Source organism: Plecotus auritus (genome assembly GCF_963455305.1).
Source record: "Plecotus auritus genome assembly, chromosome: 13".
NCBI classification, from domain to species: Eukaryota; Metazoa; Chordata; class Mammalia; order Chiroptera; family Vespertilionidae; genus Plecotus; species Plecotus auritus.
In genome coordinates, this window is record NC_137779.1 from 29,539,599 (window position 1) to 29,562,543 (window position 22,945).

Here is a 22,945-nt window from a genome sequence, read left to right on the forward strand (position 1 = left end):
CGGACGCGCCCCCTCGTGATGGCCGGACGCGCCCCCTCGTGATGGCCGGACGCGCCCCCTCGTGATGGCCGGACGCGCCCCCTCGTGATGGCCGGACGCGCCCCCTCGTGATGGCCGGGCGCGCCCCCTCGTGATGGCCGGACGCGCCCCCTCGTGATGGCCGGGCGCGCCCCCTCGTGATGGCCGGACGCGCCCCCTCGTGATGGCCGGGCACGCCCCCTCGTGATGGCCGGGCACGCCCCCTCGTGATAGCCGGACGCACCCCCTCGTGATGGCGACGCACCCCCTCGTGATGGCCGGACGCACCCCCTCGTGATGGCCGGACGCACCCCCTCGTGATGGCCGGGCGCACCCCCTCGTGATGGCCCTCGCGGCACCTCTTCCACCGTGGCAGCTTTACCCTGTGCCTGGCGGGGTCTATGGGGGTGCCCTGGGTGTTCCTCGGATCTCTGAGGCGGTGGCCCTCCCTACACAAGAAGCCGACCTGCTGGGCTCCAGTGGGGGCCTTGCCCCAGTGCTGACCAGCCCGTGTGGGGAGAGCGGGCCCAGGTGCAGAGGAGGCTGAGCCTGGGCTTACGGGCATGGCCTCCCTGTCCCACGAGCCCGCGGAGGGCAGAGCTGGGTGGCGCTGGCTCAGGGTCGAGTGTCCAATCTTTAGGAACCTGTGGGCCATTTGACAGCGAGTTGGTAGCTGCCAATCCACCCGGTGAGAGTCATGGCAGCAGGGAACTCGGCAGCCGCTTCCAATCCGCCTCCTCCCGGTGGGCTGTTAAACATTCACCCGCGACCACATCCGGCGACTCTGACCCCAGCCAGGGGCCTGCTGGTCGGCTCAGTCATCCGTGAATTACAGGATGTACTGTCCGTCTCGGAAGAGCCGGGCGGGGTCCCTGTGTGTCAGCTCCTCCGGGACGTGACGCCTCCGCGATGCCCGCTCTCGCCCGTGACCGCACATGTTCTTTCTGTTCACATCCATCCCGTCTGGAACGGTGATCAGCCAGAGTGGCTCCCTGCTCCACCGTCCCCCACCCCACGGCCCGCTCTCCCAGGCAGGTTACAGAGCCCTGCGCGCAGAGGGGCTCGGAGCTGGGAGGCCCTGCCTTCTCCTCGCGAATCGCCGTCCAGGCAGAGACGCGCGTCCCTTCCTCCCTCGGTCAGATGGGGACAGCATGGTGCAGTCCCTGGAGGGCTGGAGGGGTGCTCGCTGGGGCTGGCCTCAGGGTCCCCCGAGGAGCAGCTGTCCGGGTGCAGAAAAGCCAGGAACCCTCCTCTCCCCAGAGACTAACTTGCAGGAGAGAAGGGGGCCCAGACCTCAGGGGCGGGGCTTGGGCAGACTGGGGTGAGGGTGGGGTGGTAATCTGGGCTTGATCTGCACCTCGTGGAATCGAGCCTGGGCCGGGGGGGCCAAGGGGGCCGTGGGCGCTGGGGGGGCCGGGGGGCTGCTTGGGGGCCATGGAGCTCGGGCCCCAGGCACCGCATCCAACCCCAGCCATCCAGGGACGGGGGGAGACGGGGTGGAGCTGGGGTGCGCCTGTCGCCTCCCCGCTCTGCCACTCCATCCGCTCTCACAATGCTGCTCGGAGCGGCAGACCCCTCCGTTCTGGGCTTACGGGGCTCCAGGGCGTCCCGGCCTGCGCCCTGCTTCTGTCGCCCTGGGAGGCCTCTGCAGAGTCATGGGCAGCTGTCTGTCCCCTGCCCCCGTCCTGCACAGGCCCCCCCGGACATGGCATCAAGAGGCCAGAGCCCCTACAGAGTCAGGACAGGGTGGTGCTGGTCAGGCCTGACCTGCTCTCCTCTGACGCCCAGACCTCGTGGGCTGGCCTTGTCTAGCCCAGCCGACCAGGGGACCTGGCATCGGCATCTCAGAGCAAAGACGCGGGGCACTGCCAGGCCTGGCCTGCTGCGTGCTTCTCCTGGGGCACCCCCGACCCGGCTGCAGTTGTGGGAGGCCCTGCAAGGGTAGGTCTCCTCTGGACAGCAAGGAGCCCTTGGGGACCGGGAGCCTGGCTATCCCCGGGGCTGCAGGGGTCAGACCGAGGCCGCGACCCAGTGACTCGTCCAGCCTCCGGCACACCCTCCCCTCCAGCCTTGTCCCTGCTCCGCCCAGCGCTCTGGCTCTGTCCGCAGGCACAGCCGCGAGCTCGGCCCCTCTCCCGAGCCACCTCACTCCAGCCACTCACAGCGCCAGCCTGTCCCCAGCAGCCTGGCCGTTGCCGGGAGTCCTGCCCACCTGAGGCTTGGCCTAGGGTCACCCTGAACTGCCCCACACTCTCCCCCACACTGCCTGTGGTAGAAGACGTGCAGAGGGCCCTGGGCATGACGCAGGTGTAAGGAGATGTTTGGGGACCCACCCAGGAGTCACTGACCCCTGAGCCACACAACCAGGTGTCACCCTTAGAGAAGACGAAGGCTCGGGGCCCAGAAGTGGCCTGCCCAGCCTATCTCACCTCCCCTCCTCGTTTGAGAGGCTCGGGGGTGAGCCCTGGGGAGCACCGTCAGCTGCTGAGAGCCTCACCAGGTAAGGGGGTGCCGACGACAAAAACAGCCCCCCCCCCCCGCACCCGCCCCGAGCCACGGCTCTCATGTGGGGTTCACATTGCTGCTCTCGGCTCACACGTGGGTTTCACAGCCCGCCCACAGGCTCGGCGCAAACGCGGTGCTGAGGCCGAGCCTTGATCCCTGTCCAGAGTCGGCCCGGCCTGGGCCCTCGGTCCGGCCAGTCCCTGTGGCTGACGGGCCGGGGAGTGGCCGTGCTGGGCACCAGCCTCTTGGCTGCTGTCTGTGCACCTTGGGACCAGGTCGGCGGCCAGGGATGGAGACGTCTCCTGCCTGGAGCAGCTGCTCAGAAACCTCAGGAGCCCTCGCCCGGCGCTCTGATCGCTCTGGAACTTGCGCCAGCTCCTCCGAAGGGCCTGCTGGCAGTCCTAGCGCCTGCCCGGTGCCTGCCGGACCACCACGTCCCCGGCAGGATAAAGCCACCAGCCGCCGTGATGGGCACAGGCAGCGAGGCACGGGGTCCGAAGCAGCCTGCCCGGGCCGAGCCCTGGTGGCAGCGCCGGGGCCTGCAGTTCCCTAACGCGCCCCAGTCGTGTGGCTGCGCAGCGCGTGCATGGCCGTGGGGACCCAGGACTTCTTACGGACGAGCCTCTCTCTCTGAAACCCATCTTGTTGGCCACAGGCAGGGTGCCCACCTCTACGTCCCTGCAGGAACGGCCCCGCCCGCGGCCAGCGGTTCCACCGGCCTTTGCTCCGAGGTGTGGCCCGGGCGGTGCCCCGGAGGGCGTGCCTGCCGGCTGAAGCGGGTCGGACAGGCCGGGAGACTGAGGGCTCCAGGCGTCCTCTGGAGCGGAAACGGGAGGGGCTTCTTCGCTCTGGGGTCCGCCCAGCCCGAGTGCGGCCTTCAAGCCCCAGGCCGGGCCTGCCCGCTGGCAGCTCCCAGGCCACAGGCCCTGCACCCTGCTGCTCGCAGTGTCCCCCCAGTGACTGGCAGCAGGTTGCCGGGCTCAGGCCAGCGAGGTGTCCCAGCAAACACACAGGAAACAGTTCTCGTTTCACTGGAGCAACAACCAACTGGGAAAGGCATGCTCTCCCGCGGGCCCGCAGCCAGGCCCTCCCTCTCGGTCCCTGGGCATGAAATGGGGGAGCAGGACCCGGGCGCCCCAGGCCCGTTCAGAGCAAACGCTCCCCGTGTCGTCCTGGGAACCTGCTGTCCCAGAAGGGGGCGTCCTTGAACCTGTCTGAGTCACCCCCAGTCCCAGGATGCCTCCCATCCAGGGCCCACTGCTCCGGCTGTGCCGTACTCATGGGAGCAGGGATGGTCTGCAGGTCATTGGTTCTGAGGGCCACTGAGTAGAAAGCAGACGGGGATGTGTGTGTCGGGGGCGCTGGGCCTGCACTGGGAGAAGCAGCGCCGACAGGCGTGGTGGCCGCCAGGGTCCTGGTTGGCCTGCTCCGTCTCCCCAGGGACAGCGCCCCCAATGGGCGAGGTCCCGCCTGGCGGCAGGAAGGTGCTCTCGGGCAGGGCCACCTCCAGCTCGCGCTGGGGCCCTGGGCGGGCACAGCCTGGCTTTGGCTCCAGGGCTGTTGTGTGGCCACCTGTGCCGGCCCCTGAGTGGCCTGGGGCTTGAAGGCCGCCCTCTCGCTGGGCGGCCACCGCTGAGGGCTGGGAACAGCCTGTGTGCTGCGTGCGCTCGGCCACGGAGTAAGTGGAGGGGTGGGAGCCGGACTGACCACACTGCTCGTGCGGGCCGTGGGCGTGGCTGGACCCAGGCACCGGGTGGGAGACGCGGGCGGCAGGAAGGAGGCTGGGCCCGCGCTGCCCCAGGGGCTCAGCAGGTGCGCTGTCCCCCCCCCCCCCGGCCCCCGGGGCTGGGGAGCGGGAGGCTGCTCCCCTTTCTGTTACTTAGGGCCACGCCCGCCCCCCACACTGTCCAGGGGGGGAACCGGGCCCCAGCAAACAGGCCAGCCGGGGGAGGGGAGCACAGAGGCGAGGCGCCGGCCGCTCCTGGCAGCTCAGGACAGGTGTGAGGCCATTAGGGCCGGGAGCAGGCGGCGGCAGCGTTATCTTGTTTAAACAGCCGCAGTGTGACGCGCAGGCCGCCGCCGCGGTGACTGTGAGGCGTGCAATGGCCCCTGGACCGGAAAGCGGGGGGCAGGCGGGCGGCGGCTGACTTCTGGGCTCCTCGCCACCACCCCCGCCCACAGAAGCCCCATCTGTCGCTGGCCCCAGGCCGCAGGCCGCTCTGAAATGGGCTTCCCTGGGGCGCAGAGGCCCCGAGGAGGAGGGGCCCTTCTCCCAGCCCCCTCATCCCTGGGGAGGGGACGTCCGTGAAGACCCGAGGCCCAGGCGTGTCTGGTGGCGGGAGATGTGCGCGTCCTGGTTGCTAATCTCTCTGTGCCGCTCGCTAATCTCCCTCCTAACACGTCCGTGGCCCCGGGGCTGCGTGTCTGCAGGTGGCAGCTGGGGGAGGAGGAGCGGGAGCGGGCGGGGTGGCATGTCCCCACCGCCGGAGCACACGGAGTCAGGCCTGGGACCTCTGCACACAGACCCCTGGGGGTTGGCCACGAGGGGCTCAACCAGGAAAACACTCCGAGGCCTCACCCACCGACACAGGCTGGCACAGCCCATCACTGCGAGGCCGGGGCCCTTGCTCATCCAACGCCTTCTCGGGCGGTTTTGCCAGGTCGATCGGCTGAAGGACGGCGCTACAGTGAGAAAGGACGCCGTCCACTGGCCGCGAGAGGCCAGGACGGTACCCAGCCCTGCTGTCCTCCCCGGTCCCCGCCGAACGCTGGGCATGGGAGGGGGCGAGGGGAGACCACTCCCACCCTCCCTGTCTGACCCTCCGTGGCCCAGACCCGCCCAGGGCAGGGGCACCTGTGTGGGAGGGCGGGCGGGGGCATTCAGGCACACACGCACGCACACACACACACACGCACGCACACGCCACCTCTCACCCCAGCCCCCGCACAGCGGCTGCCACTCCGAGCACACACAGCGGGCACCATCTGGCCCGCCTGCCGTGGCCCGGGTTGGGCAGACCGCCCTCCTGGGCGCCTGCCACCGACAGCACCGCACTCGGGCAGACCAGGAGCCGTACACGCGGGTCCCGTGGTGCTCCAGGCCGCGCAGCCAGTTAGAGAAAGGGTCACAACGATGGTGACTGGGGGCATGTCAGGGAAGGCCTCTCCGTGGCTTACAAGGGACGCATGGCCCCGAGGGGGAGGAGAGGGAGCACGGGATGGTCTGGGAGCAGGCGGAGGGTGTTCGACCATCCACTCGTGATGGGAGCCACTGGAGAGCCTGGCCCAGGGCGGAAGGGACCCGGTTGGCTGTGGTGGGTGACGGGAGTCAGAGCAGGAGCGGGGAGGCGGGTCCCAGCAAGAGCGGAAGGACGTGGCGGGGAAGGAGAGGCCTGCACAGATTTGAAGGGACAGCGTGTTCTCCTCCACCCCGACGTCAGCTCATCCATCAGCACCGTCCTCCAGCCTCCCGCCCTCTGCCTTGTGCGGTGCTGGGCAGTGGCACATGTGACCCTCCTCGGGGGACTCGGTGCCTCTAAGTCAGGCTGCTCCTTCTCTGCTCTGTCCCACTCGGTGGGAGCTTCAGGTGTGGCCAAGAGTGACCCTGGGGTCCAGAGCAAAGGTGCTGGGGGACAGCCAGGCGGTGGGCTGAGCGTGCACCTCAGCTCTGGGCTCAGACAAGGTGCGCGCTGGGAGGGGCACAAGGCCTCCAGCCCGTTACTACGTGGTTGGGTTTCGTTTGTTTTAATGTATTTTTATTGATGTCAGAGAGGAAGGCAGAGGGAGAGAGGGAAACATCAGTGATGAGAGAGATCATGGACCGGCTGCCTCCTGCACGCCCCACACTGGGGATGGAGCCCGCAACCCGGGCCTGTGCCCTTGACCGGAATGAACCGTGGCCTGGTTCATGGGGAGTGAGTTTGATTGACCCTGGGCCTCTCCCCGCAGGCAGCACCCCCACCCTGAGCCCATTGCCCACCAGGCAGCGGGTGGAAGCTCCGCCCCTCGGCACTGTCCCGGCCAACTGGCTCCCGGAGCCGTCAGGCAGGGGCTCATGGATTCATTAGCCTCCTGAACCCCGTCCTCCAGCCCAGCACAGCGGCACAGGGTTTGCAGGAGGAAGGGGGGGAGTGCTAACCAGAAGGGACCCGGTCGCCCACCTCTGTCCCCAGACCCCTCCCCGCTTCCTGCGGCCAGTGGCAGTGGGGGAATGACAGGGACGCACAGGCTGAGGGGCCAGGGCAGGCGGGTGAGCCCTGGAGTCAGTTTCTGCATCTGTAAAATGGGGACATGGGTGGAGCCCACGACAGCGCCTCTCCCTGGCACTGGGAGCCCCTCAGAGCCACTTTCAGATGAGCAGAGCTGGGCACGGGGTTCGCACCACAGCCCCCACGGGAGGGGCGAGGCCCAGTGCTGTCAGGGCGGCTGTTGAGGCTCCTACCCCACCGAGGGACATGGGCGAGGCAGCGCCCTCTTCCTGCCTCTCCGCCCACCGGGAGGCCCCCCCAGCCAGGCAGGTCACTAAAAGGACCTTCGCGCTGCCCTGTCTCTCAGGGGAAGCAGCATCCCCCCAGCCCCCAGAGGCCTCTCCTACCCGCACCCCAACAAGTGACAGACAGCTGTGGAGGGAGGGACACCTGGCCGGGCTCAGGAACCCGCTGCTTCCTCCCGCCATCAGTCTGGGCTGGTGTGTTGGGCTGGGAGGGTGGAGGCTTCCTCCCGGTTGTCATGGGAACGGCAGCAAGTCTACTGAGTGTCTGGGTACTACGCTCAGGCTCGGTGGAGGGAGGGGAGCGGCCGCCCTGGGTGGCAGCTGCTGTCACACTCTCAGCAGCTCAGCAACGGAAAGGACCCGGGGGCGGCCGTGCTCTGAGCCCCTCTGCTCCCTGTGGGTGGCTGACCGCGGCCACACGTGCCCTCTCGTCCACCGGGCTGATGTGATTCCACCCGGTGCTGGGAAGCCAAGCGCACCGGCCCTGCCCTCCAGCGAGGGGACGCGCTTCCCGGGGGGTGGGGGGTGGAGCGACAGATCCCACAGGCGACACGCTGGAGCTGGAGCTGGAGCTGCCTGGGGAGGCCGAGCTCCGAGTGAGCGGTCCCTGCAGGCGCGAGAGATGACTCAGGCTCCTCCAGCCGCCCCCTCTGCCTGGCCGGGCCTCTGCGGGGAAGCAGCAGCCATGCCGGCTGGCTGCGTGTTGTCTGTCTGTCTGTCTGTCTGCCCATCTCTGTCGCCTCAGCCCCCATGGGCATTGGAAGCTCCCTGAGGACAGGGGGACCCACGCTGAGGGGCAGCCATGGCTCCAGGCCCCGGCCAGGCAGGAGGCGGAGGCAGCACAGGGAGGCCAGGGGACCTCGGGCCTCCAGGCAGGACCAGCTGCTGCCCCGCGTCTGTGTGACGTGTGGGGCCCAGGGGATGGGAGGCGGCTGTCAGAGAGGCTCCTTAGAGATGGTGGGTGTCAAGGGTGAATGTCGGGGATGCCGCAGGACGGTGGGAGCCTGCGGCAGTGCCCGCCACCACGGATGCCCGACGGCTCCAGGTCCCTGGGAGTCGAGGTTCAGGGGAGGAAGTGGCAGACGGGGGCACTTGCAGTTTGGGGGTAGACTGAGGTCTGGTGCCCGGGCTTCACACGCACACAGGGCACACAGGTATCTCCACCCACCCCAACCCAACCACGGCCCTGACCTGGTCCCTAACAGTCACGCGTCCCCGGGGCGGGCAGGGGGCGGGGGCGGTCAAAACCCAGGCTCTGTTGTTTCCCACCAGAGGCCTGCGACCGGGGCGGCAGAGAAGCCACAGGAAGTCGCCTGGCTGCGGGGCCCACGGTCGCATCCTCAGCCGTTTTGTCTCAGGGGGACCCCTGCCCCCGGCACAAGCCAGGATCTTGCTCCTCCGAGCTCCCCTGGGACACGGGGACCCCGAAAGGGAAATGAGCCCCAGAGGGACGGGGAGCCTCGGTAGGCTGGCTGCCTGGGGAGGCACAGGGCTGTGAGCCTGCGGCCTGGACACAGCCTGGCCTCTCCCCCTCGGAGCCCGGGGACACCCTAGTGCAGCCTCCGCCTGCCTCTGTGGCCACCCAGCAGGCCCTGAGCACCCAGGCCTCCCTCTCCGTGGACGGCTTGCCCCCGCTTTAGGGACAGAGGCCGGCAGAGAGCTGTTTTCCTGAGTGCCGGCGCCATCCTTGACGTGCACTTGCTCTGGTGGCACCACCCGTCACACGGTTCCCCGGCGGCATGTCCAACGCCCCGCCCCTGCCACGCACCTGCCAGGATGTCGGCACGGGTCTGACAGTGGGGCGCACTTGCTCTCTGACCCGCTAGAGAAGTTGGGGGTGCACGGGCCTCAGGCTGGTCCACCAGGCCCCCAGCAGAGGGCTTGGGGCCTCACCTGCGCCTGCCCGGGATCGAGGCCGGGCACCAGACTGTGGACTAGGCCCGCCACGCACTCAGCGACCCTGTGCCCCGTAAGCCACACTCTGCCCCACCCAGTGGGCACTGCCAGGCGGCCTCCATGCCAGGTCCCGCGCTCGGCGCCCTTGGAGCCTGGCACCCTGTTGCCCGGACAGGCCCGGTGGCCCAGCTGCAGGGTGGCAGCCACGGGGCTGGCTCCGTCCCTGGTGAATGGAGCTCATTCATGCCACGGCCCCGCCTCCCAGCCCCCCCTCCCCTGGGAAAGCACTGGGCCTTGCGCAGCGGCACGGGCACGGGCTTTCTCGTCTGTAACGAACTAAGCTCGTCCTAGAGATGAGGAAACAGTCCCCGCCGTGACCCCCGCCCCCTCCCGCTGGCTCCCCTGCAGCCCAGGCCTCCCGACACGCGTCGTGTTATTTCTATAAACGAAGGTGCAGATGAACCCCGGGCCCCACAGGCATCTCCAGGGTCCGTGTCTGCCGAGAGAAGCGTCCCCACCTCCGCTGCATTGGCAGTGGGACAGGGAAACGCCGGGGGGGGGGGGCAGGGGGGGCTGCTGGCTGGAAGAGGAGGCGCGGTTGGTGCAGTCTCCCTGCTGAGCCCCGGGAGGCCCCTGCGTGGCTCGTGTCCTGCACACGGGCACCCTCTCAGCGTGTGGGGGAGCCCCCTCCGCCGCCTCTTCCCAAACGCCACGCTCTTCTCCCGAACAGAGCCGGGCTGGGCACAGAGCCGCCAGGTGACCCAGCAGGGCGCAGGGAGGTCCCGCGCCAGGACCCTGACCATGTCCTGTCCCCTCTGCCTGGCCCCCACTCGGGGCTTGCAAACCCACCCTTGAACCCCAGCTCCTTCCCCAGCCACTGGCCTGCTGGGTCCCACCTGCCGGTGGCCAGACCTCCCCCTCTCAGCCTTCGGGCTCTGTCCCCTGCCGGGCTGGGACCTGTCACTGCCCCTCAGGGCGTGTGACCCTCAAGTATTTGCTCAGCGGATTCATGCATGTGTGCCAGCGGTGCGTGTACTGCTGATGTCAAGTAGAACGTGGGGACTGCGCAACCTGATTATGACATCACTCCCTGAGAAACGACAGCGCTGTTAGTCTTTGCGACTGGCTTCCAGGAACCCACTAGCGCTAACTCTCCCAGCGGCACGGGCCAATTCCAGCCCGGCACGGCTCCCACGTCGGCCCAGTGCGGCTCCTCCGGGCCCTGCTGGGAACGGCGCTGCTTTCCGTTTATCGCTGCAGAAGGCCCCCCACACCCGAGCCGCCTCGCTTCCCAGGGCTTGTTCTAAAGAAGACGCAGCCAGCGTTGCTTTTGCAGAACATGATCCGCCGGGCGGCGCGCCGGCTCTCGGGGCAGCCTCTCTGTTGTCGGGGGTAACGGCCGGCCGTGCCTCTGAGCATCCTCCCCCGCTCAGCTGGTCCCCTCTCAGCACTGAGGCTGTCCGCCCTGCGCCTCAGACAGCTCAGGGTCCGAGGGAGAGCAGGGTTTCCGTGGGAGCCTCCCAGGCACCCCCACCCTGGGGTGACCCCCTTGGGCCCGACAGCACCGCCTGGAGCTCTGGGCTGTGGGACTCGGAGCACGTTTCCTGCCCCGCTAAGCCTCAGTTTCCTCATCTGTGCAGTGGGACTAGGAAGGTGAGGGGATCAGGCAGGCAGCGCCGTGTCCGCACGGCCAGTGCGGCGGCCGTTTCGAGGTTACCATGTCGGTGGTATAATCTGGTCAGAAAAGTTCTTAAACCCGAAGCCCCGGATCCAAACGGAACGGGTTCTGGGCTTCGCACACTCGGCTTCTCCGCGTCCTAGGACAAGAGGCCCTCCCGCCCCGCGCCCCGCAGTGGGAGCCGCCAGCTCCTGTGGAAACAGCGGGGTCGGGCGTCAGACCCACTGACTTGGGTCCTCTGAACACTGACATCTGCTTTATGTTCCTGAAAACCCAGGGTGGCTGCAGCGCCCGGGAAGGCTCCGAAGGAGGGTGGTAGAGGGGCCGGGGCCGCGCGCTGGGGTCACTGTGCCTGAGCCGCCCTCCGCGCCATGCCAGGCGGCACGGGATCTGCCCTGGTCACATGTGACCTCTAGTGACCCCGAGGCCCAGCAGGGACAGAGGAGCCGAGCCTCCCCACCTCTGACCTGGAGCACCGGCCACCCTTCCCTCCCCGACGCCGGCTGAGGACCCAGTACTACACGGCAGGGTCGGGGCTCGACGGGTGGGACCCACCCACCCACCCCCCCACCCCCCCGCAGGGGGAGCTGACTGCCCGGCAAAGGCTCACGCCGCCGCCGCGGCGCCCCCACGGGAGACCGAGCTTACACGTGCAGGTGGGGCGGGCAGGCCCTCAGGGTGTGAGGTTGGAGATGCCCCGTCCATCCTCCAGGCTGCAGCCCCGGAGCCACGTGTCGTCAGCACCCGGAGGAGGCGCCTCTTACAGCCCGTGCGGGGCCCGGGGCGTGGAGGGGGTGCAGCCACGTCAGGGCGGCAGGACCCGTGGGAGACTGAAGACAGCGCACCTGGCAGTGGAGACACCCAACAGAAGATGCTCTTTTTTTTAATCCTCACCCGAGGATGTTTTTCCATGGATTTTTAGAGAAAGTGGGAGAGGGAGGGAGAGACAGAGAAACATCGCTGTGGGAGAGAGACATCGATGGGTTGCCTCTTGCACGCACCCGACCAGGGTCCAGGCCCGGGAGGCGCCCGCAACCAAGGTACGTGCCCTTGACCGGAATCAAACCTGGAACCCTTTGGTCCGCAGGCCGACGCTCTATCCACTGAGCCACACCGGCTGGGGCCGGAAGGGTGCTTTTGTGGGGGCCAGGCCCAGGCCGGGAGGCTCGGCCGTGGGGGGTCTGGGGTCCTTCCTCGCAGCCCCCCCATTAACGCCGCGTGTCCCTCCCCGCAGAGCCGGATGGCGGAGAGCCTGCGCCTCTTCGACTCCATCTGCAACAACAACTGGTTCATCAACACGTCGCTCATCCTCTTCCTGAACAAGAAGGACCTGCTGGCCGAGAAGATCCGGCGCATCCCGCTCTCCGTCTGCTTCCCCGAGTACAAGGGCCAGAACACCTACGAGGAGGCGGCCGTCTACATCCAGCGGCAGTTCGAGGACCTGAACCGCAACAAGGAGACCAAGGAGATCTACTCCCACTTCACCTGCGCCACCGACACCAGTAACATCCAGTTCGTCTTCGACGCCGTGACCGACGTCATCATTCAGAACAATCTCAAGTACATAGGCCTTTGCTGAGGGGCCCGGCCAGCCCGGCTGCCTGCGACGGAACCCCGGGGGGGGGCCCGCCCCCGCCCCTGCCCCACGCGTGCTGGGGAGACCCAGCCCAGGGCCAGAAAACGGGGCCTGGAGAACGTCCCCCCCCGCCCCGCCCCTCCGCCTCCTTGGCCCCCACGTTTCCACAGACATAACCATATACGGATAGGTTGCTAGGTAGGTAGACGCACGCGCACACACAGTCTGGAGACAGCGACGCGCCCCAAAGCGTCGGGGTCTCTTGGAGATTTGAGGCGCTGTCACCACATTCCCCAATTCCCTTCTCCCTCCCCGAGTTGGCCCCACTCTGCATGGGGTCCCCCCCTCCCCGTGGGACTGCAGGGGGAGGCTTTGGGGCCACCTGGAGGCCAGCTGTACCCTAGAACAGGGACCCTGTCGCTGACCGGGAGAGGGTCCGAGCTCCTTTCGCTGGACAGGCCCACCCCGGCCACTGGGGACCACGCTCTGCGCCTGGAACCAGCGCTGACCAGACCTCCGCCACTCGCGGCTCTTTGTAAACAGCTTCGACGCTGCAGCGACAGCCACGCGAGTGGCGCCACCGGTTTCCGGCGAGGCCAGCTGGGTTCCGGCTTCCCTGCTGCTCGTCCGTGTTTTCTAGACCTGGGACTTCTTCTCCGACACCTTTTTTTTTTTTTTTTTGGCCAAACCTCGTGGTGTTTCGCAGGAAAAAAACAGACCATTTCAAATGCAGTCGAGTATTGTTTTTTTAAAACGCGGATTTTCGGAACCTATTTTTTTCAGCTGGTCCTTTTCGTGTCTAGCTTGCCGAGTGTCACAGTTGTTATCCGGACTGTCCCCTGCTTCTGTTCCTGGTGCGGTTTCTGCTTCGTTTTTGTTTCAGAAAATTCAATGTGACGTATTTAAAGAAGGTTCTTCGCCTCGGGGCGAGTGAACATAGCTAACTGTCCTGATGGTTGAAGAGTGAGTTCTCTGGCTTTGCGAGGAGAGGGAGGGGAGGCGGGAGATGGGTCCTGGCCCCCACCGCGCCCGAGGCTGAGAGCAGCTCTGCCTCCTGTGAAGGCTCAGCCAGCCTGGTAGCCTGAGGGAGGCCCTGCTGGGACCCCAGCCCCGCGCCCTCTGGCCCAGGGCCCGTGGCACCTGCCGCCGTGGAAGGACCTCGGCCGAGGATCGCGTGTAAATACGAACCCCCTGCCGCCAAGAGGGAAGGCGCCCCGAGACCTTGCCAGAGCTCCTCTCTCCGCCTCTGTTCGGGACCGTGTGCCCGAGGTCGGCGCCGAAGCACAGCCAAGGACTTGGAGAGACGTACAGAGGGACGCGGGGCCGGTGTGGTGTGGAAGGCAAAGATTGTCTACTTTCAGAAAATAAAATGTCCCGAACGAGCCAGCCGAGCCGGGTGCTGCGTGTGCAGGGCTGAGGGCCGGGCGCGTCCACCCTGAGGTCCCTCTCTCTCGCCCCCCAAACGCGCGCGCGCGCGCGCGCGCACACACACACACACACACACACACACACACGTAGGTAACTCATCTCGAAATGCACATCAAGAACAAACGCCCTCAAGAGAGGAAAGAGCCTGCAGGCGTGGGGAGCCTGCCGGCTGACGTGGCTCAGTGGTTGAGCACTGACCCAGGAACCAGGAGGTCACGGTTCGATCCCGGTCAGGGCACCCGCCGGGCTGCAGGCTGTGGGCTCGATCCCCAGTAGGGGGCATTCAGGGGACAGCCGATCCGTGATTTTCCTCATTAACGTTGCCATCTCTCCCTCTCCCTTCCTCTCTCTGAAATTAAAGAAAAACTTATCTTCTGAAATGTGAGGAACCCTGCCAGGCCCATGTGTCCCGAGGCGCTGAGGTTTGGGGTGATGATGGCTCCCGCCCTCCCACTGTCCCCCAAGACCCACCAAGGCTTCACGGTCACCCAGACCCCTCCCACCCTAAAGACACCTCCGCCAGGGTCAGAGTTGTCCCCGCAGAGCAGAAGAGGTGCCGGGAGGGTGCTGACCACCCCCGTCAGGGCAGGGCGGTGCTGCAGGGCGTGGCACCAGCTGTAGGCGCCCCGAGGCCCACCATCGCTGACTCCGGTTAGAGCACCCCCGTGTGGGGGAAGCACCGATCAGAAGTCACAGGCGTTTGTTCACCCGGCACCGGGCTCCTCGCAGATTCCGTTAACACTCATGACGGAGCTCGTCTGCAGCGGCCCGTTTCATAGGTGAAAGGGTCGAGGTCAAGGTCAGGGAGTGGTGCAGACGCCTTTCCCGGGCGGAGCAGAGGGGATGTGCCTCCCGAGGCCTGCATCCTCGCCTGCCTCTGTCCCTGGACAGAAGGATCAGGAGCCCAGGGGAGCACAGAGCCACCCTCGTCGCCGCCTCCAGTCCAGCACCCACACTCACACCCACACCGAGCCCTGGGTGAGGGGCCGCAGGCAGATGTGCGCACAGGTGCACACGCAGACACTCAGCACCTGTCACCCAGGAACCTGGCTCTCTCCCCGCCCAGCCCCGCCCCTGTGCCCACACGGGGATCCCCTTCACACCTTCCCACAAAACATCACCAAACGGCAAAAGCCCAAGGGGACTCTTGTAGAAGTGACGTGTGGTTTAAATCATTGCGACTCCGGCTGTGAAAGGACCAGTGAGCATCGCTAGCCTAAAAATGCACGGCTGGAGGGGGCTGGGAGCGTTCCACTGCCCATCAAGATGGTCAGTCTGACACGGCCCTGGTGCCCCCACCCCTGCCCCACGGCTTCAGCTCCCCCTGGACACAGCCCCCCGCCCCCCCCCCCCGATTTCTCTCTCTAGTCCTGAGGGTGTATGACTCCAGGAATGTTCCCCAGCACTTCAAAACCACCAGGATCAAACCTGGGTCCAGAATCTCCCACTGGGTCCTGTCCCTCCCGGGCCCGGCCCTGGGAGAGGCCCCAGCACATCCCCACAGCCTCTCCCCCGAGGGAGGCGCGTCTGCTCCACCCCCACAGCCACCCCCAAGCCCAGGCTGCACACAGGGTCAGGTCCTTACAACACCGCGGGGAAAGCTGGGCCAGCAGCTCCAAGCCCCGCACAGGAGCGAGTGATGATGGGGGTGGCGGGGGTGGGGGGCCGGGCCAAACTCCCAGGCATGCCAGTCAGGGCCCAAGGCCACCGTCAGAGAGAGGGCCCGAGGGGGCCTGGGCATGGCCAGTGGGTCTGGTAGGGAGACACTTCCAGGGACCCCCTGGCTGTTCAGCTGCACCCCAAAATCCAGTTACCCAAGAGCCCCCAGTCTCAGCCCTGGAGCTGAACACCGGGCGGGGAAAGGAGACATGTGTCCTCCAGGTTCGCAGGCAGGCGCTCGGGAGCCTGGGCTGGCGGCCTCTGCCCTCCCTCTCCCTCTCTCTCCTGAAGGGCACCACCCCAGACCCAGGTCACAGCAGGGCCCAGCTGGGCTGTCACAGTCCTGGGGCGCCCCCTGCTGGTTCCTTTTGGGAAAACAGCCCGTAAACCAGACTCCACCCAGCGCAAGGGCTCAAAGGAAAGACCTCCATCCCCCGCCAGACACCCCAACACATTTGTCAAACAAACGAAGGGGTGAGTGACTTGCAGCAAGAAAACAACTAACCAACGACCTTTAAAAATGTGGCCGCGCATGGGGCTTGTCAGAACCAGAGCCCCGACCCTTCGGTACCCCCAGAGCGTGTAGATTCCAGAAAAGTCTGCAGGGAGGAGACGCGGGGGGCTGGGGGGGGTGGCGATGCAGGGGGGCGGGACCATAGAGCTTCTGTCATTAAGCCAGCGTTGGCCAAGGAGACCTCAGCACAGAAATAAAATCCCATCCCGGGGACCTTCCCAAGATCAACGTGAAAAACAAAACGCTTAACACTTTGACAAGGATCTGTGGCAGGCAATCTTCCTGAGCCCTGAAACGGCACATTATCTTAACCAGCACCCCAAACAGCGCACGCGCGCACAGTGTATGAAACGGACGGCATTCAAGTGGAAAGTTGCTGGACCAGGAAATGGCACCCGAATAAATGCAACGTCCCCTCCGATCGATAGGAAGTGGGGTCAGGGAGGAACAGGCTCCCGGGAGGCGCTGGGCAGGAGGGGAGGCCCAGGCGGCTCCGGACAGAGGGACGATGCCGCTGCCCGTGGTCCCGGGAGACGGAGAAGCCGCACACACAGCCACCGGCTCCGCACGCCATCGGGTCGCTGACTAGGAGGCAGCACGTGCAATTTCGGGCCAAGCTGAAGGCTTGCATTCTCCCCCTCCCTCTCTCTCTCTCTCTCTCTCTCTCTCTCTCTCTCTCTCTCTCGGTGAAAACAGACCTTTAACGCGGCCTTGCAAGTCTGGGTGTCTGACTTAGCAGGCAACGGGCGGGCTCGAGGTCTCCAGGCCCCACCACGCTCTCCTCCGCCCGCCGAGCGCCTCCCGGCTCAGGAACAGGAGCAGCGGCGGCCCGGCGGCCGGGCGGGGTGAGTATGTGGCATGTGAGGGTGCACCCGCGCTCCAGAGGGGTGTGCCGTGGTCCTCATCGCGAAATAGAGCCCATGATGCGACATGGGTCCATGTCAGAATGACAGCATTGCCTTGTTTCAACAGCAAAGAGAGATGGACAGCGAGACCCGTTTACACAGAGCTGGGAAACACGCAAGGACAGATCTGTGTCTGTTCACATCGGTGGTAAAATATAGAGGCGCCGTGGCGATCCAGTCCCCAAACGATCGAAGGAGAACGGGGGAAGGGGGTGCTGAGCAGAGGCGGTTACAGGGGACTTGGATGGGGTGGGGCTTTTAAACAACCATCTCAAGCGCCTATGAAATATGGTGGAATGTTAAGATGCAGCAAAGCTGAGTGATGGTACCTGACATCCATGATCATAGTCTCTCTACTTCTCTGAATGCTTTAAAAATTCCCACATGGTGAGCCCGGGGCTCAGCGCCAAGCACTGGCCTGTCCTGGAGACACCCCAATATCTCGGTGCCTCTCAACCACGGCCACACCGGAGAATCAGCCACGGTTCGTTAAAGAAAGGCGTGTGCAAGTCCCCGTCCCCGGAGCCCAGAGCCGATTCTGCCAGCAACGCACGAGGGTGGACTTCTTCTTTTTCTGGGAGGACCCTGCAACCGAGGTACGTGCCCTTGACCGGAGTGGAACTCGGGGCCCTTCAGTCCGCAGGCGGACTTTTAAAGCATCACTTTCAAACTTGTGATCTAGACTGATCGGAAGCAAGGCACGCGCCGGGCCTGGCCAGGAGGCTGAGGGGCTGCTGAGCGACCATGGGGGGCCTACCTGTGGGCACCTGGGCCAGGTGCTTGAAGGCCAGGTGCAGGTTCTCCCGGCAGGCTGGCTGGGGGTCGTTCAGCAGGTTGGACAGGACGGCGATGATGCCGTGCTTCAGAAAGCCGTCCCTGGAGAGGAGAAGCTGGGTTCAGACACGGCCAAGACCAGTCCTGGAGAGGCCCCGGGGAGCATCAGGTGTCCGTCGCCCACCCCCCTCACCCACCACCCCCCGGATCCTGAACCCGCGCAGGCAGCTGCAGGCCACACCCTCTGGCTTCCTGAGAGACGAGCAAGGCCAGCCTGGGCCAGTTTGGTGCAGTGGATAGAGCGTCGGCCTGCGGACTGAAGGGTCCCGGGTTCGATTCTGGTCAAGGGCATGTACCTTGGTTGCGGGCACATCCCCAGTGGGAGGTGTGCAGGAGGCAGCTGATGGATGTTTCTCTCTCATCGATGTTTCTGGCTCTCTATCCCTCTCCCTTCCTCTCTGTAAAAGATCAATAAAATATATTAAAAAAAAAAAAAAAAAAGAAAGGTGAGATGATTATAAAAAGACCATAGAAGGTGTTTGCATACAGATTCCCTCATTAATGTCTGAGTTCCTGCTCTTCTTGAAAGAAACCACGGCTGCAAAGTGGACGAAGTTACAGGTGTGGTTTAAGTCCCAGAGGGGACGGGAAACAGCAATAAGTGGGAAACAGCCCACCTCCAAAGAAAGGCCTGCTGGCTCTGGGGGTGGATGAACGCCTAACCCTTTGTACGTGGGGTGAAAATGAACTGTTCAAATGGAATGTCCAAGTTCTCTGGCTCCCGGCTTTTTGTTTTCCCGCTGAAAAAACAAACAAACAAACAAAAAAGCCTGGCATGGGTTTCCATGAACAGGGGCCCACCTGCCCACGTTGTGGGTGGCCATGATGGACAGCGCCTCGGTGGTCTTGATCCGCACCATGTGGTTGGTATCCCTGAGCAGGGCTCTCAGGCTCTCCAGACAGCCTGGGGGGCAGAAACACCTCTGAGCATTCATCAGTCTCCAAGCTCAGCCAACCCAGCAGCCCAGGGGTGAGCCCACATCGGCAACCGCGATCGGCAGAGGGATCGTGGCACTTAGGAAGGGTGTCAGCGTCCAGCAGGGGGCTCTGTGTGCTCCCGCCCAGGGACCATTTCATCCAGCCCCTCATGAGTTTGCCTGCACACTTCTCCCGGCACCTTCTTCTCTCGCAGTCGCACCAGGGGAGTAAGAAAATGCATTTGGCCCTGGCCGGTTTGGCTCCGTGGATAGAGCGTCGGTCTGAGGACTGAAGGGTCCCGGGTTCGACTCCGGTCAAGGGCATGTACCTTGGTTGCAGGCACATCCCCAGTTGGAGGTGTGCAGGAGGCAGCTGATCGATGTTTCTCTCTCATCGATGTTTCTAGCTCTCTATCCCTCTCCCTTCCTCTCTGTGAAATATCAATAAAATATATTTTTTTTAAAAAAATGCATTTGGAGCCTGGATGGCATGGCTCTGTGGTCGAGCATCCACCCAGCAACCGGGAGGTCGCTGGTTCGATTCCCAGTCAGGGCACATGCCCGGGTTGCAGGCTCAATCCCTCATCATTGATGTTTCTATCTCTCTGTCCCTCTCCCTTCCTCTATGAAATCAACAAATATATATATACTAGAGGCCCGATGCACGAAGATTCATGCAAGAATGGGCCTTCCTTCCCCCGGCTGCTGGCAGCGCCTTCCCTCCGGCCCGGAGCCACCTTTCCGCCTTCCCACGCTGCCCAGAGGCCCGGAGCAGCTGGGGTGGTGCAGAACGCCCCCAGCCGCTCAGCACCTGTGTATGCAAATTAACCCGCCATCTTTGTTGGGTTAATTTGCATCGTCACTCCTGATTGGCTGGTGGGCATCTCGAAGGTACCGTCAATTAACATGTTACTCTTTTATTAGGTAGCTGTTGTTTTTTGTTTTTTGTTTTTAAATATATTTTTATTGATTTCAGAGAGGAAGGGAAAGGGAGAGAGAAACATCAATGATGAGAGAGAATCATGGATCGGCTGCCTCCTGCATGCCCCACAATGGGATCAAGCCCGCAACCTGGGCATGTGCCCTTGACTGGAATCGAACCTGGGTCCCTTCAGTCCGCAGGCTGACACTCTATCCACTGAGCTAAACCAGCTAGGGCTATTTTTTTTTTTTTTTTAGTCAGCCCTTCAGCTAAGGCGGGGGAAGAAGTGGCAGTTCACTCATTATGTGCTGATCTGGGAAAGGTGTGGCAGGCCACTAGGACCACCTCAGCGTTTCTTTTGGTCGTTAGGAGAGTGAGAAACAAGGGACGGGGTCCCAGATACCATGTGGTTCCAACAGGGTGCGTGCCTATCTCTTGTGGATGAGACAGAGACCCAGGGCTCTTGGGTGGATTTGTGGGCACCTGGTCGGCCAAGCCATAGCAGAGAGGGCTGCTTTGTGGCTCTGGGTCGGCTGCTGGGGGTGTCCTCCAAGGACGGACTGACCAGCTGGGCGGGTCACCTCAACTGCTCCCACCTCCGCGACTCTGTGTCTGTCCCTCCAGACCCCAGCCATGGTCACCTGGGCTCCGGACACTCTCACCTATGTCGATGGCCACATAGACATGCTCGGGGTCATGCATGAGGTCACACAGGGCCATGAGGGCTTTCTGCCTGGTCCGAAGGTCCTCGGACTGCAGTTCCTCGTTCAGCTTGGGCAGGGCCCGGCAGCCATACGCAATGGAAGCCTGGGCAGGGTTGATGTCGGGGGGCAGGTACATCGAGATCCAGGTATGGGCCATCTTTCCACACCTGCAGAAGGCGGCTCTCTCGCTTTCAAAACGGAGCTCTGCGGAAACTACGGATGAAAAGAACCCCAAACGTTGTCATTGTTACCACCGTGATTTAGAAGCTACTTCTCATTTGATCCTCAGAACGGTAAGCCCAGCTGAGTGGATATTTCTTTAACGTTTCTATTGATTTTTAGAGAGAGAGGAAGGGAGAGATAGAAACATGGATGATGGAGAAACATCACCATTCAACTGCCTTCTGCACGCTCCCTTACTTGGGACGGAGCCCACAACCTGTGCATGTGCCCTGACCGGGAACCGAATCGGGGATTCCTGGGTCGAAACTCAAGCACTGAGTCACGCCAGCTGGGCTGGGCGGATATGTTTACAACCATTTTACAGATGAGCAAACTGAGACCACGAAGGGATCTGCTCAAGGCACCGGGAAAGTAAGTAGCAGCCCAACGACGAACTGCGGAGTCCGCCCATGCCAGGGGTGGGCAAACTTTTTGACTCGAGGGCCACCATGGGTTCTTAAACTGGACCGGAGGGCCCGAACAAAAGCATGGATGGAGTGTTTGTGTGAACTAATATAAATTCAAAGTAAAGGAGCGGAGGGGAGAGCAAGAGAACCGGATAGAACAGCCGGATCCGGCCCGAGGGCCGTAGTTTGCCCAAGGCTGTCCCATGCTTGCCGCCGGAAGACACCGCCCACCCTTGGCTAATACGATCACTAACGTAACACTTACCTGGTGCCCGCGAGAGCTAGCGTCTGCATGAGCTACCGCAAAGAAGGGGACTTGTGTCACCCTCATCTCACAAAGGAGGGAGGTGAGGTTCCGGGAGAAGGCGCTTGCTGGGGAAAGCAGAGCTGCTAAGATGGGGAGCCAGTGTTCAAATCGGGGCCAGCTCTTTCCAGGGGTCCTCAAACTACGGCCCGCCGAGGACATTTATCTGGCCCGCTGGGTGCCGCTGCCTGTCCTGCTTAGCAGCCGACTCGTCCCGGGCCCACAGTGCACATAGGAATTTGTTCATAGTTTTTTGTTTTGTTTTGTTTTTAATATATTTTATTGATTTTTTTTTAGAGAGAGGAAGGGAGAGGAATAGAGTCAGAAACATCGATGAGAGAAAAACATCGATCAGCTGCCTCCTGCACACCTCCCACTGGGGATATACCCGCAACCAAGGTACAAGCCCTTGACCGGAATCGAACCTGGAACCCTTCAGTTCACAGGCCGACGCTCTATCCACTGAGCCACACCGGTTAAGGCCATAGTTGTTTTTTTTAAACTATAATCCGGCCCTCCAACGGTCTGAGGGACAGTGAACTGGCCCCCTTTTTAAAAAGTTTGAGGACCCCTGCTGAGTTTAGCCCATCAGGGGCCCCCATTCAGATGCTCCTGACGCGCCCACAAAAGAGGAATTCAGGATTTACGTTTAAAAAAGTTAAAGGTGAAAAAAATTTTTTTAATCCTCACCCGAGGATATTTTCCCATTGATGTTTAGGGACAGTGGAAGAGAGAGGGAACGACAGAGAGAAACATCGATGTGAGCAAAACACATCGATGGGTTGCCTCCTGCACATGCCGGACCAGGGCCCCGGGCCAGGGAGGAGCCTGCAACCCAGGTACGCGCCCTTGACCGGAATGGAACCCGGGATCCTTCGGTCTGCAGGCCGACGCCCTATCCCCTGAGCCACACCAGCTAGGGCATGAATTGTTTTTATCACACACACACACACACACACACACACACACACACACACACACGCTTTGAGCAGCTATAGGCAGTGTGGCTTAGTGCTCAGAACCGGCTCCAGACCCAGGCCATGGGCGGCCCTTGACAATTTCTTCCTCTTTGTGAGTCTCTGCGGTTGCAAAGGGGACTTGATCACAGCACCTCCTTCCCTTGCTCCCCGAGCTGGCATGTGCACCGTCCCCTGAGCGGGGCACCCCCGGGCTCCACATGCCTTGGCCGTGGTCCTCATGGTGGGAGTGGCTGCTGCTGCGGGTGTTTAGGGGCGGCGCCAGGCCCCGCCCTGTAGGGTTCTGCCCCAGTTAGAGAATCCGCCCCACTCTGATCCTAGGCACCAGGTGACAAGGAGAGACGGATGGCCCGGCTGGTGGGGGGGGGGGGGGGAGGCGGCCATTTCCGATTGGGGCTCCCCCTGCAGGGAATGCTGGGCTCCGGGGACAAGGGGCCTGCCCTCCTGCATGTGGCATGGGCTGCGGGAGTCCCGCCGCGGATGAGAGAGGACGCGGGACCCGTGTGAGCCAGACTGGATGGGTCTGGGGGGGCCCCCTGTCCCCCTGTCTTAGGCCCCTGTCTGGTGCCGCAGGCTCACCTGCTTCAGCGTGCGCGGTCGCCCGTTGCCAGGCGACGTGGTTGCCAAGGCGACCCCAGCGGCGTCCTCAGCGCTGCTCTCTGCACATTTGGCTCCCACCACGCAGGCGCGAGCAGCCTTGGTCTGGGGCCGGATGTAAAGAGGGGACGGTGATCCTTTACTGTGGGGTTACTGTGGGGTTACCGTGGGGAGCAAAGACGGCTCTGCTTTGTTCATAGCACCGGAGGGGAGGGAAATGAGTGTGCACGCCTTTCTCTGTGCGGGACACTTCCTTTCAGTCCTCAGAGTAACCGTGAGCTGCTAACGCGATCCAGGTTACAGGAAGGGCCCCCAGGTTTTCTGGGGAGCGTGCCCCAAAACCGCGCAGGCGGGAGCCCAGGACTGCCTCGCCCTGGCCCATGCTCCTTG

At 63.8% G+C, this 22,945-nt stretch overlaps 2 protein-coding genes across 2 annotated transcripts in view; one reads left to right on the plus strand and one right to left on the minus strand.

The window, feature by feature from the left end:
• GNAZ (G protein subunit alpha z) overlaps positions 1-13,114 on the plus strand; it is a 35,044-nt gene extending 21,930 nt beyond the window's left edge. Inside the window, exon 3 of the mRNA XM_080649851.1 lies at positions 11,824-13,114. Within this exon, the coding sequence (XP_080505977.1) occupies positions 11,824-12,168 (345 nt within the window). The 3' untranslated portion in view covers positions 12,169-13,114. The remainder of the gene's footprint in view (positions 1-11,823) is intronic.
• Positions 1-22,582, minus strand: part of RSPH14 (radial spoke head 14 homolog) — a 53,290-nt gene extending 30,708 nt beyond the window's left edge. The window contains exons 1-4 of the mRNA XM_080649852.1: positions 22,538-22,582; positions 20,007-20,261; positions 18,307-18,409; positions 17,429-17,547 (exon numbers count right to left, since the gene is read on the minus strand). Coding sequence (XP_080505978.1) covers positions 17,429-17,547; positions 18,307-18,409; positions 20,007-20,205 — 421 coding nt within the window. The 5' untranslated portion in view covers positions 20,206-20,261; positions 22,538-22,582. The remainder of the gene's footprint in view (positions 1-17,428; positions 17,548-18,306; positions 18,410-20,006; positions 20,262-22,537) is intronic.
• Positions 22,583-22,945: the final 363 nt, after the last annotated feature.